Here is a 21,127-nt window from a genome sequence, read left to right as displayed (position 1 = left end):
GCCAATGCTAAAGTGTTGAAAATAAAACTGTTGTGGATACTGCCTGGCCACCTGCAGACTACATCAGTAGATCTGAAAAAAAAAATTAATTGATTAATAAATAAATAAATAAATAAATAAGCCCTAATCAAAATGAATTTTATATTTTATATATTATAATATTTAATAGCATAGATATTTAAGTCATAATTTTCTGTATTTTCCAAACGAAAAAAAAAGTTTTTCAAAAATGAAACAATTATCTCTGAATGAGAATTAAATTTTCATGTCCCTGCACTTGGAGGATGTACTAGAGATATTATTTCTAAAAATTTTGTTGTGTTTACATTTTAAGAAATAAATAAAAAAACAAAAACATGTACTTATAACCTAGGCATTGCAAATCGCCTGCACATTGATGGTATAAAGACCTTTACGACAAGTAGGAGTTTTCAACATTGGCTGTAGGAGATTTAATGGCAATCATGGTGCCCTCCCCAGCACTCTTGGGAATCCAGCGATGGCATGAAAGTTATTCTGTGTTCTGTGCACCTTGGCCTGTTCACCTGGAAAATGTACATGCAGACAAAAAGTGATCATTTTCATACATTCAGAAAGAAATGACACATGTCCCACCCAAATCCCTTGATTTTGAATAAACATATGCAGAATGGTAGGGTGATATACACGGTATATTAGCCCTATGGTATGTATAGCAAGAAATCTGGGAAATTAATCAGTGACCATCAAAGGCAAATAAGTTTCTAGTCAGTACAAATTCTACCATTTTTAGTTATCTTGATGTTTGCAGTCACTTTAACTGGGCCAGGTCTGTTTACAGGTCAAGCTGTTTTCACGTTTTCAGGAAGGAACAAGTCAAATTATTAACAAAAGAGATAGGATGCAAAAATTCCAGACTCCTTTTCCATACATGACATAAAACCACATGGTGGCCATGTGTATAACATTTCTTTGGTAAACTTTTTTTAATCATACGGTACAAATCACATGGTTTCATTCTGTGCTAAATTCAACTAACAATGTGTTACCACATGCAAGCAATAACAGACTTATACTTACTTTATAAGTAATTATATTTCGAGTTCAAATATTCAGCTCAGCATTGGTTTGTTGGCAAATGGATGAAGGAAAAAATAAGAAAACTAAAAGATCTCCCAAAAACCCAACTTCTTGATAAGTTGAATTTTTAGTGAGTTTGTCACCAAAGTCTTATATGAAATTCATGATAGTGCATCTTCCTAAGCTCTTGTAAGGGATAAATATATTTTTGCAAGAACAGTTGATTTAAACTGCCAAGGTCTGTACCTATTGAGACGCTATACTGTCATTAGTCCAATATTTTATTTTCTGATCCTTAAAGATAAGATTACCCCATTTAATGACCAACCACATCAGTCTGGGTGATGTTTGTCCTGATGGCAGTTTTACTCAGGTGACAGGTATAGGGTCTCAAAAAATATTGCTTCTACAACATATCAAGTCAAAAATTGTGATTGAGAAAAGAAATTCAAAGCAAAATGACAGAGGTTTTTCTGAATATTATTTCTCATATAAACTGAGACTTGAAAAGTGAGTTACTATAATATTTCATCCTTTGCCAAACCTAGCTTGTATCACTAAGTGTGATAACAAAATATTTTGTGAACCGTGTACGACCATGAAACAATGGTGGGTCCACAGTTCCATGTACAGTATGACAGATAAAGGTACAGTAATAAACCATCCAAGTCAGGTGATCGGCAGATACAGCAGGTATTATGGCTACGTGTGTACCTCCATCAAGAGAGGACGACACAGCAGACCTACCCAATTGCCCAAAATGTAAAAAACGTATGACTGCACCAAGACTTCTGAGCTGTTGGCATATTTTGTGTGAGACCTGTCTTGCTCATGCCATAAAATGGAAGAAGCGTGAAGAAACCTTCCAGTGCTTTGTGTGCAGTAAAAATGTCCCCGTGCCTTATGAGGGCGTAGCTGAATTTCCAGTGCCTTTGTTCATACAGTCTGAGCATGTGCCCTCCACCATAGATGTCCCATGTAGTCAGCATTATGAAGAGAAGGTGACCATGTACTGTAAGAAATGTGACACGGCAATATGTCAAGTGTGTGTGGTGACAGAGGGCTGTCACAAAGACCACCCCTGTGTCAGTGTCAGGATATTGTTTGATGAATTGGATAGTAAAAAACGACAACTGAGTAAACAAGTTCAGAAACTGAGAGCAAAAATCACAGAGAAAAATGATACCATTACAGAGCTTGACCGCCAGGAGAAAGGACTCATAGCAGAAGAGGATGAGGCAGAAAGAGAAATTCAGACTCATTATTCCCAGCAGCTTACTGATGATATCAACAGACAGAAAGAAGAAATGAAAAGTCAACTCCGTGCCAAAGTTAATGCTGAACAGTGCTTTCCTGCAAAGAGACATAGCGATATAATCAACTCAAGATGCAGATTGAAAATAATAACAGAACTGTCTATTCACTTGATGGAAAATGCAACGCCCAAGGCCAAGGACATGCTGCTGCACCAGAAGTCTCTCTCTACTACAATGGCTGAACACAAAGCAGAGGCAGATAATACCATTTCCAAGAAAGATAATGTTGAATATGTCCCTCACAGTGATGCAAAGGTCAAGAACACAATTGGGAAAATATCTGGGGAAATTCCATTCAGTTTAGAGGGATTGAAACTAGTAGCAGAGTTTAGTGCCAAAGACAAAGTAGATAAGTACACTCCAAACATAATGGCTCTGGCAGTTGACAATTCCATGAATATAGTTGTACCAGATATGGAGAACAACAACCTGAAACTATTTGACAGAAGTGGTAGATTGGTGTCAGTGTGGTCAGGTGATGGTAGACATCAGTTAAGGTGCCCTACAGGTGTGTGCTGTACCAGTGGTGGAAATATAGCAATATGTAACTGGTTCAATCAGAAAATATTCTTCTTAAATTCCCAGTGGAAGTTTAAGATAACTAGAACCATCACAGTACATAGTTGTACAGGTGTTGTGTTTTCAAAAGACCATCTTGTGTGTACAGTAAGTTATATTTTTTCAGGACGTGTGGTAATATTTAACATACATGATGGTAGTGTAGTGAGAGAGATAAGGAAAGACAAAGATGGCAATGTGCTTTTTAGCCTTCCTTACGGGATAGCCTTGACCAAGCAGGGTAATCTGGTGGTGACAGATGTTTGGAAGCACTGTGTCTATGTACTGACCATGGAGGGGGAAGTATTACACAGGTATGGTAGGCCAGGATCAGCTTCAAAAGGGATTGACTGTTTATGTCACCCATATGGTGTGTGTGTTGATCAGTTTGGTCACATTCTGGTCACTGACAGGGACAATGACCGTATCCACATGCTGTCACCAAAGGCTGAGTTTATATGTCATTTGGTCATTGGGGGGGATGGTCTGGTAAAACCTAAGGGTATTGCTTTAGACCAGGAGGGACATCTTATTGTGTCAGAGGGCAGTACTGGGAAAATTAAAGTTTTTGATTACCTAATTTAGGACAGGTTATGAATACAAGAGGTTCTCTTTGCATCAAGTGGTATAGTTTTCTGGATGACACCAATCTTTCTGGTCCTAACATGTTATAATGGCATGGAGGGGGGGGGGGGGGGGGGGGGGGGGAGGGTTTGCCCCCTATTGCAATAATACATTATATGTTTTGAAATATGTTGTAATGTTTTGAAATCAGATGTGAGGCCTTAATTGGTTGTATTCAGGGTACAAATAGCATAAGGTGTGTAAATATCCAATAACAATCATTGCTTTATGGGTGCAATGATCTACAGAACAGTTTCTAAAGTTACTTTTATGTATAACTGGGACCTCTGTGTACTGTGTGACCGAAAACTTGATTATAAAATCAAATATATTCTGCTTATTGTACATATCTTATTACCTTCAATTTTTATAAATATAATACTCCATGCAGGTTGGTTTAGGTCAATTAGGTGATTTTAGTCTTTAAAACATAGCAAATAACTGTCTTTTTTTTAAATAATATATTAATTGGCTGTATTTTTGGCTAATTTATATGTCTGGAGAGTAAATTCCTGTCAGAGATCTATCACAATAATAATAAGAAAAAAATATTCATTTATTGTTGTTTTTTATATCTTTTATTAAGTGAACCACAATTAAATTTTACTTTGGCAGGTTTTATCTATGATTGTCTATGTGACTATTCTTCAGTTAAGTCAAGAGAGACTGACACCTGACACCACTGTGATATAAATATTAACAATATGGCACATACTCTTGGATTAACCTTATCACACCCGCCCCCCAGAGCCCCCCCTCCCCCCAACTGTCCTCTCTTTACCTTCACCTCAACAGCTCACAAGATACCAACCAGAAAATAGTTCTACATAAAACGTGATTCAAGTATCATTGGTTGCTTTCTGTACCAGAAGTTAACATATGTGTAGTCAAAATATTTCTTGTATAAAAACATAATTGTAAGTGCTTTAAAAATTGTTAAAATATATAATACTTGTGAGAAAAATGTGGCCTATTTTGTAAAAAAAAAAAAAAAAAAAAAAAAAAAAAAAAAAAAAAATCCATAGATTCCAAGAGGGTTGAATAATTATCTAGATAATATAGGTAATCATTTATTAAAGATAATCAAAGTACATACAATGAGTATATAAGTGATTGATAAGAGCTTTATGCATTTATCCCATCAACACACTGTAAGCTTTACCAAAAAAAGGCAACATAGCTGTCAAATGTACAGATAAAAAGCAGAAAATAATAATGCACAAAATAGGATAGTGTCAACTCTGATGCAATTATACATTATGCTAAAGTGCAGTGACTAGCAAAAGTCTTCAAGGCCATGGAAGTTCACAATCAAACCTTGAAAATGGCAAAATGTAAACAGGAGATAATTGTGCTGAAATGAGTTTTCCATTTTCGACACCTTTTATACATAAAACAAAATAATCAATTTACTGTCATTTTCCTATAATCAACTATGAAAATTGTTGGCATACGAAAAATATCAACAGAACAATTTTGTATGTCTTATTTGCTCCATTCTGAGATTCTGAACAGTGAATGATTGAATCTGACAAACTGCAATGATATGACTTTATTTCCATTTTTAACACTTTATTACTCAATACAGGATAACAGGTTTACCATCATTTTATATTATCAACTAATAAACTGAATGTTGTTAAGATGCAGAAAATGTCAAAAGAACACTTTGAAGTATCTGATTAGTTCAACGATGAGACTGTTAACATGCCATAGAATTGAGTCTGAGAAAAAGCCACTCATGTACAAAAACAAGACATAACTTATTGTGTTATTGGTATTGCATATATGCTGAAAAAAGCAAAAAAAAAAAACAAAAAAAAAAAAAAAAAAAAAAAAAAAAAACAGCAGAACTTTTAAGAAAATGGCATGATCATGCTGATTTTCGAATTTGACCTACGTATAATGAATATACATCAGTCCTATAAGTTTCAACCAAAAGGCAAAATGGTTTTCCACTTATCGTGTTATCAGTGAAAGTGCATGGTGACAGTGATGACAGACACAGGTGCCAGCTAAATGTACAGACACATCTATGTCTGTACATAAATACCTCAAAACACAAAAGATAGAGGCACACACTCCAGCTTTCCAACTTTATTAGGCCAGTCAAAAGATTGACTAAGTGGATTTTGTGCCTTCGTTTTGATATGATGAGAGCTGAAATGTGAACTGACCAAAGGATAGAACGTTTTTCCACTTATTGTGTTAACGGTGTTGCATATATGCTGAAAAAAAAAGGGGGAAAAAAGCAAATCTTTTGAAAAAAGGCCTGATCATGCTGTGTTTGTACATAACCAGTGCAAGATTCTAAAACTCTTCCTACATAGAAATTTGCAGGAACAGTATAAAAAACAGAATAATTATAATAATTAACTTTCTCATTTGATAACTAGGAAGTGACCAGCAAATCTGAGACCAATTAACATAATGGTTAATAGATGGAACATAGCCAACAAACACTTCTCTAGGGTGTTTGCCCATGCTGAGATTAGAATGGCTTATAACATCTTACTTGCATGTTCCTTTTCTACAGCAATGCTTGAAATCAAAACAAAATTTAAGTTTTCATCATAATGTTTATTGTTCATCATCATCATCATGTCAGGGTCTTGCTTAAATTTTGCTCGAAACTTTGCCATTTGCTATTTGCTTGTAGGACTCAGCACCTCAAAAGAATTATCATGGGATATATAGAATAAACTAAGGATGTTTACTGCAAATGAAAATACAACAAAGGTGTTAATTAATAGTATGCACGTGAGTGGATCATTGCTCCTTCATTCTAAAAAGATAAAAAAATAAACATAATGTGTCACAAAATAAAGATTGCTTCATCATTTTTAAAAAGTCTAAGCATATCTTACCTTTAAGGCGATGAAAGTGCTTATAATGGTATTTGATAACTTGACAAATGCTTTTTCTCAGTAAGGTCTTACTCAACTTTAGTAAGTACAGCAAAAAGTATCCCGTAATCAGCAAGCAGTAATTTACATGACAGATGCGTGTGTGTGTGCATGCCTGCGTGCATGTGTCCCCTAGATATGAAAACCCCTAGGAGTTTCTGTGGATTACTTTTGATAGAAGATTCTATAAACATCTTGAATTCAACTGTCATCATACTGAATTCTACAATGTTTTTATCTACTAAATTTTAGGATGTTCTACCAAATTCTAGAATATTCTCATAAGATCTTCTGACCAGCACAACATAGATGATGATGCCATAATTAGCAGAGATGATGATGATGATGATGATTATGATGAACACATAAAGATGTTTTACAATCATAATGCTAGTTTTAAACCCCAAACTCAATAATATGAATTTTAATTGACAGTTTTTAGTAATTTTACATTTCATCAATGATACATAGCTATGCAGTATGCATCAGACGGGATAATCAATTTCTATTTAATGGCTTTTCTACTGAAGAATAAAACCTTCTGTACTTGATGTTCATCACAAAATGTACGCCCGTTACGCAAAAATGTGTACATCTGTTCTAATATTTACATAAAACTAAACCTTGGTAAAACATTATTTTGTGTACCATTATTGAGAGGAGTGAAAGTGTGGTTTGCAAAAAAATCAGCTTTTTTTAATAAGTATTTTTTAGTAAAATAACTAAAAAAAATGTGTATTTTCTGTATCGGATGTACATTGACCTCTACACCAAAAGCTCATTAAATTTTTTTTAAACGTTAGGAGCTTTATCAATTTTTTTTCTTTTCTGTTGAATTCTAGACATGTGCCAATTGTTAATGTATACTACTAAATTTTGTTTATGTATTTTAAGATAAAAATTTTCACAATTTAAATTTGTTAACTAGATTATGAAAAATAAGCTATAAAAAGGACCACATTTGACAGAATTTTTCTTAACTAAATTCAAAATATATTCTGAAAACTTCAGTTGTTCCAAAAACTTCAACTGTTCTGCTTTTAAATGACACCCTTTGTTAGATTCTAGAGCAATTTTAAAAATTTTATGTTGAGGTTGACCATTTGCAGGAAATGCCCAAGTTGTCTTTTTACCCAATAAAAAAGGTGTTGTAGAATGACACTAGGACTAACACCAATACAAGTATGTAGAATGTGTAGCCAGTAATATCAAATGTATGTCTATAAAAACGTCTATCAATCAGATAACCAGTTGTTTTTGGCAATAACATATGCATTGTGAAACAGCACAGTAAGGCAGTCTCTTTCATCCAATTGAAACTTTGATGGGGACTGCCCAGCCTGAGTCTAAATTCCTTCTTCATCTTATTTATTTTTGATAAAAAGCAACACAAACTGTGAGCCTTCATCAAGTTCATGTGCACTTTATCCAACTCGTGGTTGTGAACGGTACATGTACCGGTACAAGTATATATATATATGTGTTCGATGATTTCAGAACCCGTAATAAAGCAGTAAGATTTATGTTGCTGTTGATCATAATACTCCTGACACTCGGTACACACCATTTTTCTCTCCTCAAGATTGTAAGTCTGCCAGGGCTACTTCTTTCCAATTTCAGAAAACTTCCAATCAATCTGGTTCTCTTCCACACTTCGTTTTCATTTTTCCCACGCTGTGCACCAACAAAGTATTTTAAGTTCAACAACGTCACCTTTCTAAACAAAAAACTTAGTAGAGTAGTGTGCACAACAGATAACAAAGAAACAGAGGATCAAGTCGGTAAAAAAACGCAAAAAGCATGAGCACATGTGTTGCGGCCATTTTGTTGCATAAGGGTATCATGAAAATGAAAATAAGACTGTACATTACATCATCCAGGAATCCCCCAACCTCACCAGTCACAAAATAGTATTTGTGAGTGAAACTGAGATTAATAAATTATGTGTTATTAGCTGGGAACTCCCCGGGAGTTTGATCCCTTTTTTCTTTTCGAATGAAGTAAAATATATCATCCAGAAAAGAAACAACAACATATTCCCTATATTTACACATTCCCAGTCAGTTTGAAAATTTGCCAGACATAAGGACCGAGGATACAGGATTTTTTATAGGACTGAGATGAAATTTGCCTGGCATGTCCGACGCCTTTTGTAAAGTCTGTAAATATATGAAGTATCGAAAATATATTAGGTAATAAAAAACCCATAAAACCTAATTATATGCTTGAATCATAAAATATAGTGAAATACAATAACATACTGTTGTGGCCTTATAAGTATGCAAACTGGGTCACTGATAAGGGAACAATTAGACCCCATTCCCAGAGATTAGATCGATCCAACTAGATTGACCTAACTCCCTGGGGGTTCACACTTAATAGCTGTCAGCTGAGCAGGCACGAAAGTTAATTACCCCCTTACAGCTTGTAGTAGGCAGGAAGGACATTTAAGCCGGATTATCTGACAGTGATCTAGTGAGACTCCCCACGGGGAAAGATTGATCTAAATTCTATGGGAATGCGCCCTTACACATAGATTCATTGCTCATTCTTTGCAACTGGTTTTACTGATAACACAAGATAACTGCTCTTCTTACCAGTAGAGCAGTTCATTCCACGCCCCCAAGATGGCTACAGCTCGTATAAGCATAGATGACAAAGAAAGCCTACAAGCCAATGTAGCAGAATATTTTGTCAGCTGTCCATTTTGCCTTGTGGAGTACAAAGATCCAACGGATTTACCATGTGGGCACATTTTGTAAAGGTTGTCTGAAGATTTATATTTCTAATATAACACCAATCTGATATAATTCCAATGTCCTACGGTAATGTGCCAAGCATTTCGACGGGCCCAGTCAATCCGACCAAAAAAATTATATTATAAAATTAATTTTTCTGGGCTCAAACATTTAGTCCATACGTGAAAATCATGCGACAGAATTTTTTTCTTGTTCCGATTGTTCGACCACATCGTCGGCAAGACTCGGTAAATTTTCAAGCCAGTCATATAGATGCTGCATGCCGGGCCCTCTGTCAATTGTTGTCCTTTCAATAGCTCTCGTCAATGAGGAAGAAACTATTAATTGAAGATCTAATCTGGAAGCATGACGTACCTGTCATTTCCTTTGTCCCCGATGACAAAATAGTGTTAAAGACATACAATTTGTGCTAATTAAGCAGACTTGCCCTCGCTGACTGATTCATCACGCCCGTAACTGGGGAAGGGGGGGGGGTGTTAAAAAAGGTCCATTCTGGATGAAACCAAATATCGACAGTGGGTAGAATACGTCGTAAACACCTTCATATAGACCATATATAGCGTTTGCTAGCAATAAAAAGTTTGGGAAGAATAAGCAATTTATTTTCAAGTTTGATTGAAATATATATGCAGATGGGGAAACGTTCTTGAAGTCAAAACCGCAAGATCTTACATTTACTACAATCGACCGAAAGATCAGCGGGATCGACCGCCCAGACTTCTTGGCGCCAAATACTACGCGCTGTCAAAATCTGACGAACACGTGTAGCTGTTCACCTACATGGATAACTGATTTGTCAACAATAAAAATGACGTCTTCCTTAACTCCATGAGAGCTTCATAGAGAGTTCCACTGGATATTTACGTTACCTGTGAGTCACTTTTTATTTCCCCAGATGCATGAAATGTTGATGATATTTAGCGTAATCCACAAAGAACTCCATTCCTGTGACCCCCCTCCCCCAAAATGGGACCGTCTTCATTAACATGTGGTTTGCGCTATGCTGGACCAGACCAGATAAGACCAGTTTCATTTCTGCACGTGCTCAATTCTCGCGTCAAATTATAAATGCAATTGTTTTGTGAAAATTATGGCAATTAAATGCTTTTTTTACGTTCGGGTTGTATCAGTGGGGTTTTCAATATGCACCGTGGTTTGTGCACAGCAAGAGTATATAAGTAAGAAAATCGGAAGAGTGCCAGCAAGATAGGCCTACTGTATGTCTATCGGCACAGGTAGGCTCCGTATTTTGCCTTTTCTCAATATGTTTTAATATGACATGCTTTTTAAATAAAATACTTATAAGTAATTTGAAGTTACACTGAATTCCGTTTGAGTACCAGTTGGTATTCTTTGATACGGGTGATTGAATTTTCTTCGGAAGTACGTCTACGCCTCGACGCTGAGCAAGCCTTGCGGGTTGAAAACAACTGATCTCTGACTGGTAAAAAATTTCAATTCGATTGATTTCAGTTGTCATATTAAAATTCAAATAGGGCGTACGTAGATCACATAACTAGTTTAAGTCTACTAAAGCTACCGGTTTCAAATATAACCGGCCTTTGTTTACCACACCCGCCTCTGGGGAAGTACTCGTCCCACTCGTGAAGCGCATCATGAAAATGATCGTAGGTGAGGGAAATATATAATTAGAAATTATAATTGTCGTCTTTTTTCATGTTAAGTAATGTTAGCACATATTGTGCAGCAGCAAAATAAGATTTTAAAAGGAGGATAAAACAAGCCTGAAACACGTGTTAGGCGAAAATTGCGGCTTATCTTGCGTAACACTCCGGTAAAATGCAATACTTCCGGAAAGATGGACGTTTTGGCAGATGCCCCTAACAATCCGACGATGTCAAAGGTTTCCATTTGCTGTATTTTAATCAATTCGACCAAACTGACATTTCCATGAAATTAATTAATTAATCTTGGTCGAATTGTTTGGCATATTACCGTATGTGTCAAAAAGAAACTGAAGTTCCTAAAGATGGACTTGAGGGCTTCACACACAATTTCTTCATCAAAAGCTTGTAGCTTTTGTGCCTTGTCTTTTAACACTGAAACAGTAGCTACTTCAAAATGTATCACCTGCCATGACTACCTATGTGAGAAGTGTTCTCCATTACACTGTGGTACCAAGTTCACGAAAGACCATAAAGTGCTCACTTTCCAACAGGTGCAGAGCAAAGAGTACCAAAAAGAGATCCAAGAGCAGCAAAAGATTTTCTGCCCTGAGCACAAAGTTGAGAGGATAAGATACTTTTGTTCAGACTGCAATGACCCCATTTGTCGTGACTGCAGAGATCTACACCATGATGGCCACAAACTTATATCCCTTGAAAAAGCTGCAGAGATTGTAAAACCAAAACTTCAGACCAAATCTCTTGGCATGCAGAGAAAACTTGCAACTGGTGAAAGAAAGTTAGCTAAAATTGATAAAGCAATGGCAAACCTACAAGAAAATGAAACCTCTGTTCAGCAGCAGATAAAAGCTCGTGCAGCTCACCTACGTCAACTGGTAGACCAACGAGAGAAGACCTTACTACAGGAGCTTCATCAAACCAGCAGTACTCACAGAAAGAATTTACAAACTTCCTATGAGAACTGCAGTGCCACTTGCTCCTCTATCAAGACCACAACACATGTAGTAAAGAACATCCTTCAGCATGGTGCCCCCATACATGTAGATGTCCTCATGTTACAACAGCAACTTGGACAGAAACTAGATGAGCTACAGTCCACTTCAGCTGTGGAAGAAATACCTGAAGAAGTAAATCTCACACTGACCACCAACACAGAAGTGGACCAAGAGATATCCAGTGGGGCTGGTCTGGGGAATGTGCAGATATCTAGACAACCAGCTTTGCCCAAGTTCAAACCACAGGCTGAATGTGTGCTGGAGTTTGACACTGGCTGTAAGGTGCCGGTGGACATTTCAGTGAGTCCAAACAGTGAGTATGTTACTGCACATCCCTTAGAAGATAAGGTCACGGTTTTTAGTTCAGATGGTACATTTAGGAAGACGATCACCAGTGTCTCAGACATGCAGCTGAAATGGCCAAGAGGGATCTGTCACTTCCCTGATGGAAGGATGGTTCTATCTGGTGCCAACAATAACAAACTGTTCATCCTGTCACCACAGTGGGAAGTACAGCAAACTGTAAATGTCAACTTCCCATGGGGAGTGGCTCTCAATAACAGCTGTACTAAGATTGCTGTGGCACAGATTAGATATAAGTCTGTGAGTGTGTTCAGTATTGATATCAAAGTAAAAATAACTTTAACTGATGTGATAAAGGACAAAGAAGGAAAACAGTTATTCAATGAACCATATAAAATGGTATACATGAGCAATGGGTGCCTTGTTGTCATTGATATGTCACCAAACAAACTTCACATCCTAACCCCATCTGGTGACCCACTGTATCAGTACACAGGACCTGATAACCAGTTAGGCCGACCTTATGGTGTCTGTGTTGATGCATATGACAACATACTGGTTACATATATTGATAACCACTGCATACACCTTGTATCCCCAGATGGGAAGTTCATCCAGTACATAGCAACTGAAGCTGATGGGCTATATAAACCATTGGGATGTACCATCAACCAGGATGGAGAGCTGGTTATAACTCAAGGTAATGGGAAAGTCAAAGTATTCCAGTACTTGGAAAAATGACATGCTTTAAACTGCTCAGAAACTGAACAACCTGCAGTTTTCTGGTGCATTTCATTTTCTACAGTAGTGATTTTATGGCTGAATTACATTACATAAACCTATTTATATTTAATGCATGCCAAAGTTTGGTGATAATAACTTTATTCTGAGTGAGCAAATATAGAATGACATTTTGTAATGTACAAAAAAGTACAAAAAAAAAAGGAAACTGTGTTATGTGAAAACTAATTTTTTTTCATCTTAAAATGATGAAATACTTAGAATAAGCAGAAGTGAAAATGATAGTTATGACTGATGAGTAAAGTTTGGTAGTAAAAATTAAATGCCTTGTAAGTACACATTTTATCTTTTCTTATTAAGCTATCTATTTTTTGTTTGTTTGTTTCATAAATATGAAGAGAGTGCATTATTTTTTAGAAATCATTTTGTTAGCATATGCCATTTGATGCATTCAGAGCATGTCTGTAAGTGTAAAAAATAAAATTTAAAAAAAAAAAAAAACAAACAGAATATGTACAGAGCTTCAGGTAGATGGGAATTAAAAGTCACATCTTGAAAATGTGTTTGAAAAAAAAATTAAAAAAGAAAAAAATATGCGATAAGCTGATCAGTTGACTGTGTCTAATGAAAAGAATTTTTTCAGGCAATATACAGACTTGACATTTAATATGGAATATTTCAGTTTCGAAGGTGTGCCTAGGTAGAAATGCGTTCTTTTTTCAAAATACTAATATCTCATATAAGATATGTGAATGGAGAAGTGTGTAGTCAGGTGTGTCGCTTCCAATTAACTGAATACCAGGTTTGTTACGCTGCTGCATTATGTAATATGAAGTAATTTAATTGAATAGTGCTCCTTTGGGCAGGTCAAAGCTTGGCTTTGGCAAAGCACGGTTCTGTCAAAAAAGTATCCATACGTCGGCAACTACTGCATAGAAGAATTTGAAATTTTGCATGCAAGTGGTCGGTTTTGCAGTGTGTAAAATGAGCTATGCAGTGCTTTGCAAGTTTGTTAATCTGTGGCAAAATGGCGCGAAAAAGACAGACATTGCCAGACAGTTAATTGCGCCAAACGAAACGGTCCGCACAGTTTTATAGAGTAATGCCCAGACTGATGTACCTACATAGAGGCCACACCCAATGTATTAAAATCTTACCACCAGAGTACAGGACCCACTGTCTTTCAGGATATGCCGTTGCAACTAAACAAAAACCACCCAGTCCGTTCAGAATAAGGGTTAAATTGCCACCAAAACGCATTTTTCAAGGCCCTTAGCGAACACCAAACTGGTTTTTGCAGGTTAGAATACCAGACGACCTCCGACGAACCCACTGTAAACAGCAAAACATCGTTGTATGTTTCTCTAATGAATTAGGGACCATGACCGTTTCTGGGTTGAACACTGAAACCTCGTGGCTTTCTTTATTGAGGTCAGATTTCACCTGTACCGCTCAACTAGTCAAAACAGAGTTTACAGACATCCAGAAGAGGCCAACGACGAAGTGTGTGCAGCCTCTAAAGTGACTTAGGTCATTAACAGCGTCAGTATTTGAAGTGGATACCACATTGGTGCCAAAACACCAATGGCAGTCATCGACGAAAACCTGAACCAGATTAAATAAAGGAATAATCTGGGAACCACTTGACTATCATTTGATAGGGGGCACCTTAAGAACAATTTTAGGTTGTAGGGTGGGATTGCAGGTTAATTCAGAGCACTTTTAATAACAGATTACTTAGAGAACCAAGGGAATGAACAGCTACCTTGGTCATCAAAACCGCCATATTTGAACCACGTAGACAATATGTGGTTAGGCCATTACTCGCCAAATGAATGGCCTACATGTCCTACAACAAAACTGGGCCAAATTGGACAGATTTCGACCGATGCCTGGAATGTTATTCCAGATTGAACTCTAAAAACATATCCCAAGGAATGCCTTGCCGCTTGAGAGCGCTGGTAGCAGCCAGAAGAGGTCAGGCGTAACAGCGACTGTTACTGTGACTAGACACTGACATGAGGGTCCTTTGTGGAGCGTGTAACTCTTTTACAGACAATAATTTGGAAAATATGGAGATCTAAAATATCTCATTTAACGGTTGCCGTATGAAGTAGAAAAGGCAATGTGTTTTTGTTTGCTTCTCTGGCGAATTCCATTAATGAACTGATGTCACAATGACATCAAAGAGATAATTAAAAGTTATTAGAACACGATTTTAATCCTTATTTTCATTTATCAGTCAGTAAAATAGGAAAAAAAACTGATGAAAAATGATTTGGAAAAAATATTCCATATTAAATGTCAAGTCTGTATTTGAACAAACTGAAAATTACACTGAAAAGCCTGGCAAATTTCATGACATAAAATAGTTAAACATAAAGAATTTTATCAAATCTAGTCCAATGTTTCAGAAATTTGTACAAATTAAGCTTTATAACTTTAATAATCTGAGATCAGCTGACTGCGTCTAATGAAAAGTAATTTTTCGGACAGTATATTTTAGAAAACTGAAAATTACATTGAAAACACTGGCAAATTCCATGACATAAAATAGTTAAACATTAAAAATTTTGTCAAATCCTGTCCAATGTTTCTCATATTTGTACAAATTAAGTTTTACAACAATAAAAATCTGTGATAAGCTGATCAGTTGTCTGTGTCTTTTTTAAGCATCAGTTTTTTTGGAAATTGATAATCAGAAGAGTGAGAATTAACCTAAACTAATATTTCAATGTCATATTTACTGTCGAAGAAAACAGCAAATGTGAAGATTTGAGGTTGTTTGTGTAAGAGGTTGCAAATTACCTATAAGTGTCATCTGGATAACAATATCAACCCATACAAGACTTCTCCTTACTACCAATGCCAGATGCAGATTACAACTTACATTGGGTTTCTGGGAGGGGTTGTTGTTATCACAATAGTTGACAATGTCTTAAATCTTGCCAAATATCATGTATTGTACACATGGATAAGACATAGTGCTGCTCTTGGTGCTGTCTTTCACTGCCTGCTTTTTCATGGTAAGGGTACTCTGGAACAAGAACAATATAAATGAAAATACTGAAATTACATTGAAAAGACTGGCACATTCAATGACTTAAAATAGCTAAACATTAATAAGTTTGTCAAATCTAGTCCAATGTTTCTCAAAATTGTACTAATAAAGCTTATCAACTTTAATAATCTGTGATAACCTGATCAGTTGACTGTCAAATAAAAAGTGTTTTTGGTACGATATGTTTGAATAAACTGAAAATTACACTGAAAACACTGGCAAATTCCATAGCAGCACATTGTAAAATCTTCACAAGCACATTGCATCGTGATGTGAACAGTGAACAACTGACACAGTCGATACCAAATGTGTCCTTCACTTCAGATGTCTCATCCTGAACTCACCGATAAAGTTTGCAAAAAGAATCTATAACAGAACCATCTTAGAAAAAAGTGTCCTGATGGAAGATGACACTTGATGAAAATCCCCGCTTTTCAGCATCACCCTTTGCCTGATACGCTATATAAACATTGTTTAGTATAGATGGCGCTGTGCAAGAGGTGTGACTTTGGATTTTTAATGGACTGCGGTCAGTATCAGCAACAGGTCATCGCCTGCCTCCTAAAAAAACTCGTGCAAGGAGAAAGAGGGTTCTGGCACTGCAATAAATATGACCAGAGTCCAGGCTCTGTGATATATATTGTGATATATTGTGATTTGTATTTAGCAGAAAGACTCAAGGTCGAGAGCTTCAACGAAGCGTCAATCCGATTGGTTTAAAGTTGAGGAAACAATACAGGAGCCGTCCAATGAAGTTTCTTAATACAATGATTATTATTATTAATTAAATTGTTTTGTAAACAAAGCAAAGAGGCAATGTCTACACAGTCGCTGGTAAGTTTTTTTTTTTCTTCCAAACTGAAACCCCGTATCAAGTTTAAAGTAAGCCCACATAGCGCCTTTTTACAGTGTTGTCCCTGATGTTTTCGTGATTAACTAATATTCTAAATAAAATTCTTGGAAATTTCTTGGAAATTTCCTGTCACACAAAACGTTTTGCTGATCATTCTTGTAATGGCGCAAATGTTTATTTTAAAAACTATCAAGACAGTGAAGATACAGAAATCTATTAATTATTTCCATCTTATTAAACTAAGATTTCATTTATTTATTTATTACACTATTGCAGACGACAGCTGATATGGAGATTGAAATAAACAAAAAAGAACAGTGTGCTCGTAAGTTGTGTGTGTTTGTTTGACTGTATGTTTTTGATAAATGGTCTGGAAATTCATTACAATGGGCCTAAAACAACTAATTAATTTCTTTGTAATATGAAAGTAAGGTATCACATACTTTATTTACATTAATTAAGTGGTAAATTTGAATATCTGTAGTGAAAATGTCAAAAAGATATATTGATAGGATTTCTTTCTATTTTACTTTTTATTTTGAACAGCCAAAGCCACTGTCAGACTAATTTTGACAGAAAACCTGTTGAAAGCAAAAGTGGTGGGCAGGGGAACTGCCCTTGGAGGCTGGGACACCCAGCGCGGCATTAACATGCCAAGGACCACCAACATGGGCATCCCGTCTCTAAGGGCAGAGTTTCTCCTGCCCAAGGGCTCTAAAATGGAATGGAAATTCATTAAGCCACAAAATGTAAGTATTATATCTTTTTACAAAAATGATAATCTAAGGTAAAAATGATTTTCTTCGAAATTTAAATAGAAAATTTAAAATCCAACATGTTAAAGTATTTATTCATACCTTCATTCATTTCTCTGGAGTATTTGATTTATTAGTAATTGTATATATTTATAAAATTATATTATCATTTTATACATTTACATATTATCAAGTTATTTAAGTATTCATTCATCATTCATTCAGCCTTACCACCCTGGGTCTGGCTGGACATGGGAGCCTGAACCCTTTAGGAACAGGTGCCTCCAGGTGACCACCAAGGACAGCATGGAAGTGACCTGTACTTGGGGAGAACTGGACATGGAAATAAAAGGTGCTTGATCTTTTAATTCTATTTGATATAACCAATGGAAATAAAAGGTGAAATAAACTTTTAATTTTGTCATGTATAATGTATGGTAAAAACAGATTACTTGATCTTATAATCCTATGAAATATAACCTGTGAACAGAAATGATGAAATGATCCTTTAATTCTGTCAAATACATATTTTAATCTATATCATAACTTGTGAATGACAAATAAATGTGACATCTTATTCCAGAGTTGAATTACATGTACGAGCCTGAAGTCCACACCAGTGGTAAGTGAATTGCATTATATAATTGTATTGCTCTATTCAAGACAATAATTCACAGATATAGCAATTAACTTGGTGCATTTTTAATCTACTAGCAAGGAATCATGAAATAAAATTATTTATGGCTACAACACTCTGACTCTCAGGGTGCAAGTCTGAATTTAAAGACCTAGCTAATATGCACTAACTCCATGGAAACTCTCGCTGAATACAATCAGATTAACAGACTAACACCCCCCTTTTGTCTCCAACATACAGAATCACCAGGTTTACTGTATTTTACTCAATGCCATGATGTATTTGATGTGTTAAGTATAGACAAAACAAATACATGTATTGTGTGTCCTTAGATTTGAGTTCAGTTCTCATGTTTCAGCTGATACCAACAGAATAACAATTGTAAAGAGTCCTAACACTAAAGAGATAGATAAGACTGGCATCTCAGTAAAACAATTATGACTTTAATACACACATGAAACAGGCACACACACACACACACACACACACACACACATTAGCACACTCCCACATGAACATACACACACACACAGTAATTCTGGCCTTTGATAGTCTAAGGCTTCGTTCACATGGAATGTCTATTTTCTAAAAATCTATTTTCTATTTGCGGTATCTTATGATCACGGTCTGTGCCCTGAATATCCCGCCGCGTAATTACTGGCAGCGCGAGCCAGTTACTTATAGTAACTTATAGTAACTGGCTCGTGCTGCCAGTAATTACGCCGCGGGATATTCAGGGCACAGACCGTGATCATAAGACATACCGCGAATAGAAAATAGAATTTAGAAAATAGACATTGCATGTGAATGAAGCCTTAAGAAGATACTTTATCTTCACTTGGTATTTCTTAAAATTCAGTTCTGTTCTTTCAGGTGATACCAAAGAAGAGAACAATGTAGCAATTGTTAAGACCCTAAGTATTGAGAAGCTAGGTAAGGCTGGAATCTCAGTAGAATAATTATGAATTTTAATATACTTATGAAACATGTGTGCACACACATACACTAACAAACACACATACACGGTCTTTAGCATACTTATGAAGATAATTGATTTATTTTTAAAGTCAGTTAAGTCTTTGAATGTGTCTTCAGAAATTGTAATACTGAATCCTAGTTCACAAATATGGAATATTAAGTCTTTAATTGATATCATTTTTTCTTAAGCATATATCAAAGACACAAAGAGTGTGTCAGATGCTGAGGGCATCAAAGAAAATGTAAGACAGTAAGGGCAATTTAACAGGAATTCATTTAACAAAATTAAAAAGTGTAAACACACACAGATGGACTTTAGGGTGGAGACTCTCACGCACAAACACTGAGTTAAAATCCACTGTTCCGTTATCTAGCATGCACATGTGCACACACACACACACACACACACGTACATGCACACTATGTTGCACAGTATGTCTGGCCTTTGACAGTCTTAAGAAGATACTTTATCTTCAGAAAAATTAATGCTCTTGCTGTGTAATTATTGAACACACTTGGTATTCCTTAAAATTCAATTCTGTTCTTTCAGGTGATACCAAAGAAGAGAACAATGTAGCAATTGTTAAGACCCTAAGTATTGAGGAGCTAGGTAAGGCTGGAATCTCAGTAGAATAATTATGAATTTTAATTTACTTATGACACCTGCATGCACACACACACACACACACACACACACACACACACATTTATACACACCACAATCATGTTGCTCAAACAAAGTCTGGTCTTTAGCATACTTAAGAAGATAATTTTTAAAATCAATTAAATCTTTGAACGTTCTTAACAAATTGTAATGCTGAATCCTATTTGAACATGCACAGATATAGAATGTTAAATTTTTTTTGATATCATTTTTTCTTCAGCTGATATTAAAGACACAAAGAGTGTGTCAGATGCTGAGGGCATCAAAGAAAAAGGTAAGACTGTAAGGGCAATTTAACAGGAATTCATTTAACACACTTAAAAAATGTAAACACACAGATGGACTTTAGGGTGGAGACTCTTACGCACAAACACTGAGTTAAAATTCACTGTTCAGTTATCTACGTCTTTCAATGTATCTTTGACTATGTTCAGTAATGTGTTGAATCTTTGTTGTGCACATGTATGGGATGTTTAATTTGTTTTCCTGTCTTTCTTCAGTCAATATCAAAGACACAACAACTGTGACAGAGGACATGAAGGAGATAGGTAAGATATCAGGGTCAATAGAATTAGGATTTATTTATTACACTGATGGAATGTGATTGTGCATGCAACTTGCAAGCATGCACACACACACACACACACACACACACACACACACACTGCGTATTGATGTGTATGGCCTTTTTACAAGTACTGTTTTAATTGTCTAATTTGTCCATTTTAAAAAATTGTAAAAGATTTTCAGTGCAGTTGCATGTATGAAATAATGTGGTGCACTGACAACTTATTGAAGGTTATGTATTGTTGTATATTTATTAGTAAGGTAATATTGTGTCATATATTTCAGCTTCCAAGGACAGACGCCCATCCAGGTGGAGAAGATTTTTAAGTCTTTTCACGTCTTGCTTCAGACGAAGATCAAGAACATAAATGGTTATTATTATTGTTGTTGTTGTTATTTTTGTTGTAGTTATTGAATAAATCTAATCACTCTGGATATTTAGAAATTTGACAGCATTTTAAAAAAGAACAGATTCATTATACAGTCACAAGGAAGTTCTTTTGTTTGTTTCCTTGTTTTGATGGCATCATAACTAAGTGAACTTTCAGTTTTTAAGAGGTACACTATGTCAAACAGCTGGTAAAACATCTACATAATTATATGATAGCAGCCGGAAGCTGCTGGTTGGAGAGTTACTGTCAACATTTTAAGATAATACATTTTAACTGAAATATATTTTAATATTTTCATCTTCTCATTTTTCAG

The 21,127-nt window shown here is 35.8% G+C and overlaps 5 protein-coding genes and 1 long non-coding RNA gene across 7 annotated transcripts in view; 4 read left to right on the top strand and 2 right to left on the bottom strand.

Moving 5' to 3' along the window:
• The window catches only part of LOC147761812 (uncharacterized), a 271,082-nt gene that overhangs the window by 100,155 nt on the left and 149,800 nt on the right, over positions 1–21,127 (top strand). The window lies entirely within an intron of this gene.
• The window catches only part of LOC106158690 (HEAT repeat-containing protein 3-like), a 117,452-nt gene that overhangs the window by 54,261 nt on the left and 42,064 nt on the right, over positions 1–21,127 (bottom strand). The gene's annotated exons all lie outside the window — the stretch shown is intronic.
• LOC106162470 (uncharacterized) overlaps positions 1–21,127 on the bottom strand; it is a 75,789-nt gene that overhangs the window by 27,021 nt on the left and 27,641 nt on the right. The gene's annotated exons all lie outside the window — the stretch shown is intronic.
• LOC106161735 (uncharacterized) lies at positions 1,720–3,626 on the top strand. The gene has a single exon (XM_013538762.3). The coding sequence runs from the start codon at positions 1,758–1,760 to the stop codon at positions 3,516–3,518; it is 1,761 nt and encodes a 586-aa protein (XP_013394216.3). The 5' UTR covers positions 1,720–1,757; the 3' UTR covers positions 3,519–3,626.
• On the top strand, positions 11,187–13,552 carry LOC147761819 (tripartite motif-containing protein 2-like). Its single transcript, XM_087013683.1, has one exon. It carries the CDS (start codon positions 11,213–11,215, stop codon positions 12,905–12,907), a length of 1,695 nt encoding a protein of 564 aa, XP_086869809.1. The 5' UTR covers positions 11,187–11,212; the 3' UTR covers positions 12,908–13,552.
• Positions 17,106–20,790, top strand: LOC147761818 (uncharacterized). Its single transcript, XM_087013131.1, has 8 exons — positions 17,106–17,570; positions 17,802–17,928; positions 18,160–18,198; positions 19,087–19,146; positions 19,742–19,801; positions 20,076–20,129; positions 20,356–20,403; positions 20,708–20,790. The coding sequence occupies exons 1-8, from the start codon at positions 17,472–17,474 to the stop codon at positions 20,788–20,790; spliced, it is 570 nt and encodes a 189-aa protein (XP_086869257.1). The 5' UTR covers positions 17,106–17,471.

Source organism: Lingula anatina, chromosome 5 (genome assembly GCF_051362555.1).
Source record: "Lingula anatina isolate TDL-2025a chromosome 5, LinAna3.0, whole genome shotgun sequence".
Lineage (NCBI taxonomy): Eukaryota > Metazoa > Brachiopoda > Lingulata > Lingulida > Lingulidae > Lingula > Lingula anatina.
The sequence above is the reverse complement of the archived record's forward strand: the minus strand, read 5'-3'. Positions and strand labels throughout refer to the sequence as shown.

Excerpts from the sequence above, each read along its gene's own strand:
- LOC106161735 (XM_013538762.3), top strand. The coding sequence starts at position 1,758 with ATGGCTACGTGTGTACCTCCATCAAGAGAGGACGACACAGCAGACCTA.
- LOC147761819 (XM_087013683.1), top strand. The coding sequence starts at position 11,213 with ATGGACTTGAGGGCTTCACACACAATTTCTTCATCAAAAGCTTGTAGC.
- LOC147761818 (XM_087013131.1), top strand. The coding sequence starts at position 17,472 with ATGCCAAGGACCACCAACATGGGCATCCCGTCTCTAAGGGCAGAGTTT. Across the intron at positions 19,802-20,075 it reads CCTAAGTATTGAGGAGCTAG|CTGATATTAAAGACACAAAG; the intron begins GTAAGGCTGGAA and ends TTTTTTCTTCAG. Across the intron at positions 20,404-20,707 it reads AGAGGACATGAAGGAGATAG|CTTCCAAGGACAGACGCCCA; the intron begins GTAAGATATCAG and ends CATATATTTCAG.